Raw genomic sequence first — 16123 nt, forward strand, 5'->3', positions numbered from 1 at the left:
GGCAAAGAAGATTTACCTGAGAAATTATCAAATTACGCTGCTTTTTCCATCTTTAAACCATGGAAAAACTCCTTATCAAGTAGCCCAGCTGACTGTTCCTGTGGCACTGAAAATGGCATGGTATTGACACTACAAGCTCCAACCAAAATATATAACCATCCCATCTGCAAAATAATCAAGATAGGAATTGAGCAGTCCAAAAAGATCTGCCTGATTCCAAAACATTTCTCCTCATTAGCCTATGAAGTGCAAACTGCCCTCTTCGTTGATGAACATACCAGACCTGTCAGGTATTGAGTCGAAGGCAGTCTTTCTCTCCTCATCACATTTAATGCAAGTCTTTGTGCTTGCTGATGACACAGCCAATTGTACCAGTTTTCAAGGGTTCCCTCACAGTTGCAACATGTCATATTGATCATGTATTAAACAGTAATCAATATCCTTTCTAAAAAGCAAAGTGGCAACTGACAATCTAAAGTCTCTCAAGAGGCTTTCGATTTTAAACAGCCTGCCACATTTACTGTGCTTATAGTTGGGACAAGACACTTGAAGAGTTAAAATTCACATTTTGAGGGTAGAAAAACATAATATTGTCATATTCTAAATCACTGCTTCTTTCAGTAGAAAAAAAATGATCCTTTTCTTAGTTCCTTATAGCTTCTTGAGTATTTTCTATTTGCATTACAAGGTGGAACTCATCTTTTCACAGTTAAAGGGAAGCACTTTACCTTTGAACATTTGTTTAGACCATCTTCCCCTTAAAACCACGCCTGCTGCACTGATTAGCAATGAACCAACAATAAATGGTCCTTTCCAAGGATATACTTTTAAAAGCACTTGAATGGTACAAATGTTTTTCTCAAGGAAACCATAGACCAGTTCCTAAACCACTGTGGTCAGAGGTTAAGTGTTACAGTACTGGTGTAAGCTGAATTCACTATTAAATTTACCAAGGGAATACCCACAAGTAAAAGAATCTTAATTTAGATGAAGAAATCAATGTGCAGTGTAACTGCTAACATTACAATGACCACAAAATTCAGCTCAGCAGAAATATCTGAAGGGGAAAGAGCTCCTCAAATGAGCAAACAAATGAACCCGTCACACCAAAGTTACTAAACAATAACTGGAAAACATGTTTATATGCATCTTCACAAGAAATTCCATGGTGTTGTACAGTTTAAGAGCAGATCAGATAGGTCAGCATGAAGCTTGAGATCAATACAATAATAACATACTGAAATATAAGCAACCATACAAAATGATTTTATATGAAAGCATAAAATTAGTCCAGAAGTGATGAGTCTCTAATCACAACATGCATAAGAATAAACCCTCAGGCTCTAAGTTCACGAACTATTTAGACATATGTCAAAGCTCTTTGCACTTGCATTAAAATACACATGTAAGTAAGCAAGGCTTAAAATGAGACATTCATTTCTGAGTATTCTCTACCTTTATCTTTGTTTGCATCTGAAGTTCCCATTTTAAATAATGGAACAAAATGAACCTTACATTTTTCAGCTATAAAGGTTCCCACATAACCTTTGCTTTGTGACATAAAGATCACCGAATGAAATTAAGTCACTCCACAGTATTTCTTGGCCTTGTTCCAGGGTGATGTGGAAAGGAACATTTGTCATAATCACTTACAATTGGAAAAGAACAGGAAAAGATCACTGTTAATGACACAGCATCGCAGTGCACAGGGAACTTTGCAGACCTGTCACTGCTCAACGACGACAGCAATGGACCTGGGATAACGCTCTATAAAAGAGTGAGATGCAGTCAGTTTTCTGCACAATGTGATTTACAGCCTAAAAGGGCAGCAGTTTAGTTCCACCACATTTTATACAATAAGTCCACTTGACTTCTTTCATTTCTTCCATTTTTGGTGTTGATTGATTGATTGATTGGTGGGGGTTTGAATGAGCATAGCATGTCTGCCATATCCTCCCTGATGCAATTATCCTTAGCATATTCCCTTTTCAGTTTCATGGGCCTTTTTAGATAGCTTTTACAGACTTGATTTAACATTCATAATCACCTTGAAAAGGCCATCTGCAATTTTAATCACTCACTACCAATTACTTTCTTTAATAGCTATGACAGTATCACTCATAGAGATCAGAAAGATCCACAAGGATAGCTGAAGGCAGCACTGGGAGAGCAGTTTCTTTCCCGCCTTTTATAGAAGATGCAATATCACCAGTTTCTTAAGCCTTCACTGTCTTTACTAAGCCAGGTTTCCAAGCACGTGGCTTTGCAGAGTGGACTGAAATAGAGCCAACGTGGAGTAAATAAGCAAGCTTTTCATTTTATCCCTCCTCAGTGCATAGTAAGTAGGGATTAAAGAGAACCACCAAACACAACTTCTCTTTCCTTCTTCATGCAATGCACTGTTCACGGCAGCACAACAGCAGTAAGTTTCCCATTCTCAGTCTGCAAATGTATTTATTAGCAAACATAGCTGGACAAATGTAATGGCAAGTCTGCAGAAACAGGGCCTTAGAGACCAGGACATTGTGTTCACCTTCCTGGCTGTGGTATTCCTTCATTTTTATCTGACAAAGCTTGCAGTCCTCTAAAAATACACTGTTTAACAGCAATATTCTCCCAGATTATACCAGTTGCAACTTTGTTCCCACATTCCTTAGCTAAACTGATTTATCCACCATAAAAAGGCAGAGTTTGGGATTATGGATTGCTTTTAAAGGACTTAAAAGTGGAAACAATAGGTTGCACATGAAAAGAAATCAACATTTTTACCACCTTACAGCACAGTCTGTAGGGGAGTGGGGGGAATCAGAACTTGGATTACTCTGATGTTGAACCGCTCCCCAGAGGCAAATGATAATATGTGAAACTGAGCAGTATAAAACCAAGGGATAACAAACGCCATGGACTGGCAATTTACAGCTCCCACAGTACAACCAAGTGGACAAGAAATCAATGCAGCTTTTACATACATCAGGTGGAGAGACCCAGGTTGCAGTCAAGCTGGAGTTTCTCTTCCTACTACAAACAGCGTAGGAAGTTCCAATTATTCTGTATTCCAAATTCTCTGCAAGTCCTTTCTAAACCCTAAAAAGATTTCCAATACTAATTTTTTGTTCAAATTTGGTTAAAAATTGGTTATCTGATTTAAGAAACAACCCAAACCCAGTTGGGCAATGCATAAATAAGTAACTTTCATCTTGCCTACTGAACAACCAAATCTAATACCTTACCATCGTGTATCTATAGAAAGGATAACATGTAAAGCTTTCCAGATGACCTTGAATCTTGCATGTCCTGACTCCCCAGTGGTTAGGTGGTAGCTGCAGTCACTGTTCATACACAGGCTACTGTCTGCGCTTTCAGCATTAGGCAAATTAAATCTATCTGCCAGAATGATGAGACAGACACATGAGGGGTTTCCATCCTCTTTCCATTTTCCTGTTCTGTGACATACATTGAGAAGAAATTAAAAACATCTTTAATACGAAGAGCTTTAGAAATGATAACCCTGAAGCAATAATGTCTTTGTGAAAGCTTGAGATGAAAATTCGCTTTTGTAAATATGCTGGGGAGGCAGTTCTGCCATGTAGATATTTAGCATGTGTAATACAATCTTTAGGATAGGTTAAGGTTTTTGCAGTAACTGAGTAAGTGCCAAAGTTATTCTATTAAACATGTGCTTTGAGCACATTTATTATTCCTTATGTATATTGTTTATAAGGCAGTTCAAGCTTGCTTGATATGACAATTTAAAGAACACGATCAAACAGCTCCTAAATTACCTCTTTTCTAACCTGAATAGTGAGTCCTGCTTCTATCACTAAAACTACATCCAACTGGGGAAGGTGGGAAACAAAGAGATTTCAAGTCAGCTCCTTAGAATACTCCAGCAGTATGGCACAGCAGAACAGGGCTCTAGAAATCAAAAGGTGGTGTTCAAAAGAGGTAAATTGATACGCAAGTCTCTAGCAGCTCTTCCTTTTAAAGCTTAAGAATCATGATACTCACATGAACTGAAACACAAAGCGCTTCCCAAATGCCTACAGATCACTGTGCTTGTGTCTCCTCTGCAAGTTTTTAGAAGGTGTGATTTACCTTGGGTGTACAGGATAAAGAAATAAACACTTTCAAAGAGACTGTTCGCCAGTCCTGCAGTCCCAGCAAGTGGCCAACATAGGATGGTGCTTGATTTCAGTCTGCTGAGGTTTATTTCTTCTATTATTGCGACAATGTGATTTATCTCTACAGTACATGTTAATTTTGATAATATTATCAGTACACATTAAAAAGCTTTTTAAAGATCTCAAAGTACTACTGAAAACTACAGACAGGAACCTGTCTCACACCAACAATCAGAATTAAACATGAGTATTAAGTATTTATAACAAGAGTGAGAAAGCTGGTTCACTTCTCAGTGCAATGAAATAGGAAAGAGCAGCAACATTTTCATGGCAGAATGCAGTGAAGTTGGAATCGGACCATCAGGTTTACTATTTTTGCCCATGAAAAATGATTCAATGTTGAGTAACCAACATCATCTTTTTATATCTGATCAAAACAATGTTTATTTCAGCAGTTCCCTTTCACCTTACTCCATTCTAGTGTATTAGTACAAGACTGAAGAAAAACACTGATCAAAAACAATACTTTCTTTGTGACATGTGAAGTACTGTTTAAAACCCTGCAGGTGAAGCGATGAGACTGAGCAATACTTTTCTGACCAGAAAAGTTTCCTGGCATTTCTCTTATGTTGGTCTTCCAACAAATCACCGCAGTTTGCTCAAGATGGCATTTCCTGGCTGGCATGTATAATTGATGTATGTCACATTTTATAGTGATTGTAAGGTAAATTCAATTTTCTCTTTTCCTTCTTTGTGTCCTCTAAGAATCTCTTATCTTCACATATCAATTACAGAGCAGTGACAGAGATAGGATACAAATCACTGCGATGAATGTAATAGCAAAAGTGATTAGAGAGAGGGAAAGATTAATTGCATGTGTCAGATATAAATCAAGGGTTTAGGAGACAACCCAGCATTTTGAGAGTGTGTGTATGTGTGTATGTATTCCAGATCTCTTCCAGGCCCACACAAACCCAAACCTTACATAAACAGACAAGTGTAACATGAAGCTGTGTTAAAATAACAATTTAGATTATAGAAACTTCAGCATTTGCCATTTTTTTCAGAGCTGTATGCACATACGCCAAAGGAATGTACCCTCAACTCAGGTGCGCTTCCTGAGCTTCAACCAGCTAGCAGTGAGTCCCCATAACAATTGCATTGTGGTGTTGCTGTTGAGAGGAAAGGAACTATTTTTTTCCATGAACCACATACTTAAAGCTGTGTTAAATTTGTCAATGCAACATGTTGAAAAGTGCCAGATATTCAAGCATGCTTTATGCTGATTTTGGAGGTTTTAAGTTCTTTGTAATAGTAAGAATGAAAAAAATCTCATAGAAAGTTTATTGTAGTCTCTTTCCATTGTAAAAACCTGCTAGCAGAGGATACACTACTTGCCTGGGATAGGGGCTGTAGCAGACACGAGAGTGCACCATGTGTGGCGATAATAACCAAAAATAGACTGGGGAAGAAGAAATTGGAGACCAACAATATCCCTATGTATCAGGAAGATCACTGATAGAATGTTTTGGCAAAGCCAAGGAAAAGCTCACAGTACCACGGAGGTTTCTTGGCTCCTCTTTATTAACTCCTGTAGTTGAGCAATCTATCATTTTGACCACAGGTTTCCTTCTGTATCACTATGGTTATAGTGAGGACTTCTAAGGCCAAGAAAGGTAGAGAATTCTGAAGACACTCTTGGCTGGAGCTTTAAGAAAAAAGGCAAAAAGCCCAACAATGGAAGCTGCAGTCTAAGAATGCGGATAAATCCTGAACATCTCTGCTAGTCCTTTATAACGCGTGTAAAAATGATTCGACACTGGAATAGAGTATCCTTTTTGCAGCAGATAACAAGGTAAACCATTAAGAATATCAGCCTCCACAGGAATCCCTAGCTCTGGATAAAGCTTAAACTAACATTTGTTCCAACAGATTAAAACCAAATCTTCAGCACTAACTCAATTTAGTTCTTTTTGTTGTAGCTGTGATTGTTACTAAAATACATTTGACTTAAATGAAGACATATCTACCTATCTCAAAAGCACAGTGAAGTTGTACTCAATCTGTTCTCACAATAAGAAAAAAACAAAGATCTCCATTTCAATATTTATGCCCTTTAGTTTTAGAGCAGATCGGAGCTAGGACTGTACAAAAAGCATTGAGTCAGTATTTTGTCAGGATATTAAAGATGGTGTTTACACAGAATTTATTCTTAAGGTTCAATTTTAAGTCCCAAACGCTTCTACAGTCTCCTTCAAATTAACATTATGGATTGCAAAACAATGTTGACCATCAAAATGAGAGGCACGCCTTTGCTTGTGAAGCCACTAGGGTATCCTTTCTGGAAATTCTGCTTGACAAAGGGAAAGCAAAACCTGCCTAGAAAATGGGAAAGAAATGTTCTTACTTGCAAGAGTGACTTAAAGCCAGTAGACAGACGGCTGAGCTGTGCCACATTTGACTTTGCCAGTATTTGGACAAAACCTCAGGCAGTCACATACAATTATAGAATTATAGAATGGTTTGGGTTGGAAAAGACCTTAAGATCATCCAGTTCCAACCCCCTGCCATGGGCAGGGATGCCTCACACTAAACCATGGCACCCAAGGCTCTGTCCAGCCTGGCCTTGAACACTGGCAGGGATGGAGCATTCACAACTTCCCTGGGCAACCCATTCCAGTGCCTCACCACCCTCACAGTAAAGAATTTCCTCCTTATATCCAATCTAAACTTCCTCTGTTTAAGTTTTAACCCTTTACCCCTTGTCCTATCACTACAGTCCCTATCACTACTGTCCCAATTGTGGCACAGAAATACAATTGCATTTCATTCCGTAGTCCTTCTCCTACCCCACCAAAGAAAAAGCAGCATCACTGAAGCACTAATTTCACCTCAGCAGCACTGACCCAGAGAGGCTAAGTGAAGTGAATTCCCTTGGCATGAACTAAGAACAGTTTGACAAGTTTACAGAGCCTGTGTGAATTTGCCCTCATAACAGGAATACCTACACCCTGGGGGTGCCAGCCCATTCCGGTTCTTTTTTTTCCTGCCTGTACCTGAAAGCTGGAGCTAGCTATGAAAAATTCATGCAGCAGGAAGCTACAAATGCATCTGTGAAGGATCCTCAGCATCTGCTGACTTGAACAAACCTTGATGGCTAATATGAAAAACTGCATTAATGAAATGCTCTCTTCCAGAAAAGATGATGTCTGCTCAGAATCTTCTGAAAACTCCTTAACAAACCTGAGAGAAGGATGCAAAAGAGAAGGATGCAAGAGTAATATTCTACTAAATAAAGCGACAGGTAACTTGGCATTCTTTCCCCCACTTCCTTTCCATAGGACAGAAAGGACAGTTCATTTTTACAGACACTGAAAGTGACCTAAACATCCTGTGCTAGGGTAAGAACCTGTCTTTAGATTGGAAAGCCAACAAAATTTCAGTGCAAAACCAATACCTTGCAGGTGTGAAATGAGACTCCCCTTCTGTGACATTTATGCTTTGATACATTCAACGAAAGAACAAAATAGACGCCAACCAGAGATAAATACAACTTATTTATCCTTACGTCAGTGTTTGCTGTAACAGAATAGTTGCAAGTAGAAGCTGGGCAGAACTCAACACACTCCTAAACTAATTGCAAAGCAGTCAAGCCAGGAGTTTAATTTTCAGTCCCTAACTTGTTTTTTCACTTCTTTTTCTTAAATATTGCCAATGCTCAAGGGGAAGATTTATCTTTGTTAAATGATAATTGCCTTTATCATCTTTTACTCCTCAAAAACGCTGGCTGGCGAGGTTTGGGAAACTTTCATCAATCTTGCTTGCTGTTTTCACAAAGCCTGCATCAGAAAGAGACGTCAGTCTGCAGAACGCTCTGTATCCACTGGTGTTATGAGGAGATCTTGAGACTGCCTAATTTACTAAGAAATCCGTTCAAGTGACATGCATCTCAATATTTCACAGCTTAACGAGAAGGTCCAGCAGCAAGGCCCTGAATTGCTGTTCCAGCTGATTAGCGCTGCAAAACCAATTGAAGCAGGAGCATCCGAGCTGTCACAACAGCTTACGTGTACCCACCTTCGGCAAACCTGCCATTTAAATCATTTACTGGAGGACACTTCCAATTTTTTCCATAAAATACTTCAACTAAACTCAGAAATATCAGTACATGCTGGGAAAAGTTTCCAACACAGGGCCAACGGTGTTGCATGGAAGTTAATAACAGAATAATCTCAGCAGGGCTTTTCAAACTTCTACAGTGGCACCGGAATCTTGCCATGTCATGTTATAAAGTAACAAGGACACAAGCTGAGTTCATTGGGGTACATACTTCAGCCAGCTCCTTGTAGTAATAAAAAGCAAAGGGAACCACTTCTTAAACTCTTGACTGATAGACTAGAAATCCTTATGGTTTCAGTACCAACCTCTTAACACCCCTGCTCTCCTTTTCCTTTAAAAAAAAGGAAGTAAGGGTTTATAATGGTCTTAATTTAATGAACACTTGATCTTTACGTGTCCTGCCAACACTGGTAAGATCAAGAGCATGTCACTTCATCTCCCTGACAGGCCAGAGTCTTTAGCAAGAGGTCAGACCATCTGTGCTGCAGTGTATGGCAGGAGAACGGGCACAAAAGAACACGTCTCAAGAATGAAGGATCCATTTAAGATATTGCCATCAAATCTATTGTTGGCCAGACAGAAATTGGGAAGAACATTAAGGAGTTCTCACTTGTTTATTGAAAAACAGCATTCACATCTATGAAGCTTGTAACAACTCAGCGAGAGATCTGTTCTCACACCTTTCTGGTTAAATCAGCAAGTTCCAGTGATGGAGTTAATACTGAACTCCTCCAAAACAATAATAGTGACTTTTAAACAGGGAGTGATGTATCGGCATCAAAGAGCAAGTTGAGTTTTGTTACTACTTCTGTTGCCAAATTCTTGACTTTCAGACTTCCCAATTTTCCTAGCCAGAATTTTGTGTTATTTACAGGAAAGCTTGGACATATGGTTAAATAAAAGAAAGCCAAGTTTTCCATTAGTGTAGCATACAGTTAAAATGATTTTAAGACATTTTAAATTTAGGACTAATCTACGACATCTCATACTAATATCAGACGTGACGTTATTCCTATTATTCTGTCTGTTGGACATCATTTCACGGAGCCTGTCACCTCAGAGATGATCTAATCCTCTTGAAATCAGTGGAAACACATCCGCTTGAAAGACATGATCACTGTTTTCAAGCATGGTTGGACTGGACCTCATGCTGTGACCTGGACTTTCACATTAAGAAACATGGTTTTAGAGGGCAGGCTCAGAGAACACCCATGTTTAACTAAGACAGGGACTCGGCTACTGGGGAGAAACACTCATCAGTATTTGGATCTTACCACAGAGTGACCATATCTACTGGCTAATACATCTTCCTGAGTAAAGTGCATTTAAGGAATGAATCATCCCAGTAATGTGTACTGGGTATATATCTTAGAAGCCCAATATGTCCTAAAGGTCTGTTAACCCTCATGAAACCCAGGCATTCTCATGTCTTCACTTTCAATGCCTGACCAACCTCCAAACATATTGAAAACCAAACCCAAACACGGCAGAACCACACAGACAAGCAAGAAAGCTTCTTTTTGAAGCTGTTTTCTGACTTACATATGTTATGCTTGTAATCGGGGGCCACGGGTGGATGTAAGACTTCACGCTGCTTGGGACTCAATGAACTGTGGGTTAGGCTGTCAAGAAACAGAATGTCTTTACCTTTACTCAGAGCTCTACCAGAGAATTCACTTCAACTGGGGCTTTCAGACTGTTTCTGATACATGTTCAACATCCTCAGATCTTATGCAACATGTATCAAATATAGTCATTAATTGGAGGACAGTTTAGCGTCTTTTCCAAGTGTCTCTCAAACTCCATTTACTTTCAGTCACAATTCAACATTGACTTTAATCTGCAATATTTTTCAACCTAGTTGATTCTATGATTCCATATAAGGCCCCATAATTCATCCTCTGCTTAGCTCAGGGCTATACCTTTCTCTTTCGGTCATCCCTGTGTTTCGGACCAGAACAGGACAGATTACAGCCTTCTGAAAACCCTTTCCTACAGGCTGGAGCAAGCCTGACACTGATATCCTTCAAGGAATAACAAGCTGTGCATATCTAACACTGCCCTCAGTGGACAACTGCCCTGGGAGATTTGGTTTTGCTTTTGCCCTCAGCTGAAAGTGGCAATACGCATGCTGAGTCATGTAGCAAGGTTGTACTCAATAATTAATATATAATCCACTTACACAGAAATTAGATATTCCACTTTACTTGGGGTTTATTTGATTTTGATTAAACTGGTTTTAAGTTTCATAATGTCCTAATGGAAAATGACAAGTGCCATCACTCTCACCACCTGATGAATGACAACTTGAAGTGGTATCCATTCTTGCATGTACCTTTAATGATCTGTTTCACATATGTTTCTTCTTCAGATCGAGGATCACACTGACCACAGAATCACACAATGGTTTGGGTTGGAAAGAACCTTACGATCATCTAGCTCCAACCCCCCTGCCATGGGCAGGGACACCTCACACTACACCATGTTAAGCATTTTCTTTACAGGCACTGTAACACCTTACAGCCAGTGCCTTTCTATCCAAGATATCAAGATACCAATTCAAAAACCTCATTGGCTAATATTCATTTCAACAAGCAGATCCATTTTTGGCTTTCATTCTTCATCTTCCTTTACCAATTTAATCTTTCCTGGTTTTCATGTTCCAGGGAGACTTTGCATTCATGCTGTCAAGTCTGTACACATTTTGAAGTGTTTTCTATTCCATATGCCCGTATTACCTTCTGCTTTGCATAGCACTCGTTATGCATGCATGGTCACAGACTATTTCTAGCATTAATTAGGATACAAAATTAAAGTTGTAAGTACATTATTGGTCACAATACAAACAATATGAATTTGCTTTAAAAATGAAATTACTAAAGTGTTAAACCTATTTATACTGTCAGAAATAATAATGTTCACAATCTAGATGCCACAGTACAGCCAGAGTTCACAAGTGGGTTTGGAATATTATTTCCACTTCAGAAAGATACACATAAACCCCCCAAGAAGTTCATTTAGCTTATAAACATATCTGGAAGAAGACACAGGTTTGTCTCTTCTGCTGGCTGTTTTAGCCATGCAGCTTCTGTGACCCTGATCCCACTAACAGGGTTTCCAGTGCTTAAGAACAGCATTCCTTGAAAACGGATTAGGAATTTTAGCAGGAAAATCATATTTGCATTGAAATTAAATGTTTCACAGGGACATAATGTTTTTGCTGAACTTCTACAAACATAATCATATTTCCAAAAGCAATATGCCAGGTACCCTGCTTAGAAAACAGGGCTTGGAGCAACCTGGTCTAGTGGAAGGTATCCCTACCTGTGCAACCCAGGGGGGCTGGAACTAGATGAGGCTTAGGGTCTCTTCCAACCCGACTGTAGTGACAGGACAAGGGGTAATGGGTTAAAACTTAAACAGAGGAAGTTTAGATTGGATACAAGGAGGAAATTCTTTACTGTGAGAGTGGTGAGGCACTGGAATGGGTTGCCCAGGGAGGTTGTGAATGCTCCATCCCTGGTAGTCTTCAAGGCCAGATTGGATGAGGCCTTGGGTGATATGGTTTAGTGTGAGGTGTCCCTGCCCATGGCAGGGGGGTTGGAACTTGATGATCTTAAGGTCGTTTCCAACCCTAACTATTCTATGATTCTATGATCATTCTATGATCTTTTAGAAGCCCAAACCGTAAGAGCAGCCTGTCAGTAAAGCTGCCAGTGTCAACAATTCATCCAGCCATTTCTTCCTTGTTTCTACAATCAAACACAGACTCATTCACACAACAGATTACCATATTCCCTGTCTCACTGCTACATTAAAAACACCATGACCTAATGCCCTCAGAAAAGGAGCGAAGCCATTCTACATGTTTGGAATATGAATTTTCCCTACAAACACATTTACTAAATGTTTTACAAGAGTTTAGACACGTGTATTTTGACTGAACATGCACCTTAGTTTATTTAATGGGCAGTCATCTCGCAACCCCATTGCTCTGCTGCCTCCCCCTCCTCTTTGCTATAAAATCTACTCGTAGAGTAGCTCTGTAATGGGAGGTGTTAATACAATTTGCACAATGTAAAATAATAAGTAGTAACGATGAGATGCATGTTCCCTGGGCCTCTGTGATAACTCCAGGTAAAAACAATGCCATAGACTGGGAATTGACTCATAAATAAATTTGCACTCAGAAGAGTGACTTGTTTACTTACGCGCAATGGAAAACAATACATTATAAACCCCTGCATTGAAAAGAAATGATGATCACAATTTCACAACAAACAGCGAGGGATATCATCATGTACCTGCCTCACACAAAATAAACCATTAGACAAGAGGCTCCGAGAGTGATTTGTTGAGGGCATGTACTCTCTAAGGTCCCTCTTACTGCACAAGGAGTTCAATGTACTCCAAACCAAGCAGAGAATGTTGACCTTCTGTAAAGACCCAATCCTTTGTTAGCAAGGCTCTTTTTACTAGGGCAGGCTTTTGTCTGCAGCCTCAGTATGACAGCATATTATCCACATTTTGGATACTCACTTGCTATGCTGAGATGAATAAAGGGACTTGTCTTGTTCTCTCCATTCTTTTCATTGACCGCCTGGACATAGTAGCCTCCTGCATCAGACACTGATGTTGCAAGGATCACCAGCTGATTCTCCAGTGTGATGGCTCTGTTTAGGAAAGAAAAGGATCACTTTGAAACCAGGAGAATGATACCCATTAGGCAAAAAAACATACAACACTTGAGACTTGACAGACTGATAGGATATTCAATGGTCATCTAAATCAAGGCATTGGGGAATCCAAACCAGCCCAGTTTCAAATACATTCACAGGTAATACTTAAATCTGTGATGCCTCTTCTCTGTTTAGATTGTGCAAGATGCTTATGGTGACATGCAGAAAGCTCCAACATATGAAGCTAGAATTGTTTAAGCGGGAATAAGAAGTTACACAAGAAATGGCAAATAGCCTGCAAACTGTATCATTACGGGTTAATGACAGTCCTGGCAAACATCAGTATGCTGCAAAGTCAGTTTTATTGACAGCCTTCAACATGTGAGACTATTACAGACTGGCACTCAGGAAGTGACACCAGAGAAAGTAGAAATCAAAGGCAGCAGAACCTCTGAGGGTAAACTTCCTGTATTTATGGCATCACTAATTATCACAGCATCACAGACAAGAACATCACCAAGTTAGAGCCTAATAGATATACACAAGTGATCTGTGTGTAGATAGAAGAGTTTTCCTTTAAAGCAGGTAGGAAAGCACAACCCTGCAGTTAGCACAGGTGTAGGCCTGAAGGACTCCAGAAATGTCATCATATAACACAAGGATATTCTTGCTTAGGACTGCTACATAACAAATGTCTCACGAACTCCCTTGTAGGCAGCATCACCCCTTTGCTCCACAATGGGGTTGGTTACTTTGCATCTTACATCTATTAGATGGTCTTTTTCATGACTGTAAGAGATAAAGGTTCAATCTAGAGACAACATGTAAAAATTTAAGGGCTTCACAGAACAAAGGAGCTCAAAACCAAGAGAAGAATAAAAGAACATGAAAAGTTCCAGAGAAAGCCTGTGGAGCCAAACGCTGGCAGTCCTGTAGACTGGGACAGGCTCAGACGTGGAAATCTGAATGCAAGACTTGGAGCAACAAACTCCTACCTTCGCTTACGTTACTTGATGCCACATTGAGTTCATCTCTGCTGCTAGTCAAATCTCGGAGTGTGAGGTCAAAACAATACATAAAATTATTATACTGGATCAAACAAGTGCATACATCAATAGGCCTCAAAACAAGTCGGCGCTAAGTCAAAGTATTCGTGCACTCATCAGTCAATAAACTTCCCTGCACTGGCATGGTGTGGTTAACATTAATAATTCACAACTATTTTGCTTTTGAAAAATCATTTCAAGCAAATGGGGAAATCACACATTCCTACTCGCTTGCCTACATAGGAAGGGGAATGAAAATACTACAGTGAGAACACAGCAGTATTCAAAGGCTACGCATATTTTATCCATAACCCTTCAATTTTCTAATGTGGATACAAAGAACACTGAACCTCTATAATGCTGTCACAGAAACACAGGATTGTTTAGGTTGGAAAAGATCTTTAAGGTCATCGAGTCCAATCATGAACCCAGCACTGCCGAGTCCACCACTAAAGCATGTCCCCAAGCACCACATCCACATGTCTGTTACATACCTGCAGAGATGGCGCCTCCATCCGCCACCCAGGGCAGCCTGTTCCAATGCTTGATAACCCTTTCAGTGACGAAATAGTTCCTAATCTCCAATCTAACCCTCTCCTGGTGCATCTTGAGGCCATTTCCTCTTGTCTTATCACTTGTTAATTGAGAGAAGAAACTGATTCCCTCCTCACTACAACCTCCTTTCAGGTAGTTGTAGAGAAAAATAAGGTACTCCCTGAGCTTCCTTTTCTCCAGTCTAAACACCCCCAGTTCCCTCAGTTGTTCCTCATCACACTTGTGCTCTAGACTCCAATAAATACAAAGCTCCTGAAAAATATATAAGGCCTGTGTTTTCAGCTTTAAAATCAGTCATTACACATCAGCTAAAGATCCTGTTTGAATTATCTTCATTGACAGTTTTTACTATAAAAACTACTAAAGAAGACCCCACAGTAGGAATTTTTCCCTTTATTCAATGAACCTGTACTAGCTTAATTGACTTAGAAAATGAATCAAAGAAACTGTGATAGATTTAGAGTGGGGATATAAAATGCAATTAATATGATACTTGATAAAGCAAATAAAGATAACATTCCAATGAAGTGCTAATAATTGAATATTAGAGACAATGACATTCACATTCATTTCTACTTTAGTACAAAAGAAAGCAGCATTAAAAGAATCTGAAAATACTGAGGTATACTTCAGGCTCCTTTGATGCCAGCTGCAACTGTACCCAGAGTTTTAAAGGTGAGTGTTGAATACTGGTGCGATGCGTGCTGTTGGAATCTGTATTAAATTGGCTGGGAACTTTAGACTTTTAAACCATTATACTCATCTACTAATCAAGAGCAAAGGGAAAATGTATTTATTAGGAAAATTGTTCAGAATTAAGTGGGTTTTTAAATATAATGCACTAATATTTATGGGAGCGTGAGCAAAATGTAACGCCTGCAAGTGAAATGTAAGTAGATTTCAAGTATTAAATGAATGTAAGTATATTTGAACCAAAAATATCACTGCAGAAGGGCTAAACTGTATAAATTACATGTTCAAAATAGTGCAAACCAGTTTGCTATTCATTTGCATAGAAAGAAAAAGAATCAGAAGACAACGCAACTACTGAAGACAACTCCTTGGGGTTGTCAATTGTGCAGTCAAATTAATCCTTGGTTACAAACCCCACAGTGAGCTATTGGTATCTTAAAAGTTCTGTGAAAAATGGGCTGTTTCAATTTCATTAACTAAAGACAGGTACAGAGCATGACCCGAGCCTTCACAGGCTGCAGACCTGGGGAGTTTTATTTAGAGCAAGCCTGAGCCTTGTGCATCAGCAAAGTCCATTAGTCACATTGTAAAGACTCATTAATTCCAATGTTTCTAAAGCATCTGCAGACCCGTGCCCCGGTCCTTACCCAGGGTTGCAGCCTCTTTTTGCATAACAGCTGCACCGAGCACCCCAACGTTGCCTTCACACATTGGCCTGGGCTTATTGTTTGTTTGCATTGTCTGATATAACTTCTAAATCATGACAGCACCAGGCTAATGTTCCAAAGCAAATCTGATTGCTAGCTGCTCAGTTCACCAGCACATTGAGGGAGTTGACTGAAGCAGATGGAGCGGGCTTGTCCCTAATTCATACCCAACACTGAATTCATGAACATTTAAATCTTGCTTT

At 39.5% G+C, this 16123-nt stretch overlaps 1 protein-coding gene across 1 annotated transcript in view; it reads right to left on the minus strand.

The window, feature by feature from the left end:
- Positions 1-16123, minus strand: part of SDK1 (sidekick cell adhesion molecule 1) — a 423082-nt gene that overhangs the window by 204532 nt on the left and 202427 nt on the right. The window contains exon 5 of the mRNA XM_061356969.1: positions 12780-12913. Within this exon, the coding sequence (XP_061212953.1) occupies positions 12780-12913 (134 nt within the window). The remainder of the gene's footprint in view (positions 1-12779; positions 12914-16123) is intronic.

The sequence above is a fragment of the Neopsephotus bourkii genome, unplaced genomic scaffold (genome assembly GCF_033783945.1).
Source record: "Neopsephotus bourkii isolate Nb327-2 ecotype Australia unplaced genomic scaffold, CSIRO-AGI_Nbou_v1 NB_882, whole genome shotgun sequence".
In the NCBI taxonomy this organism is placed as follows: domain Eukaryota; kingdom Metazoa; phylum Chordata; class Aves; order Psittaciformes; family Psittacidae; genus Neopsephotus; species Neopsephotus bourkii.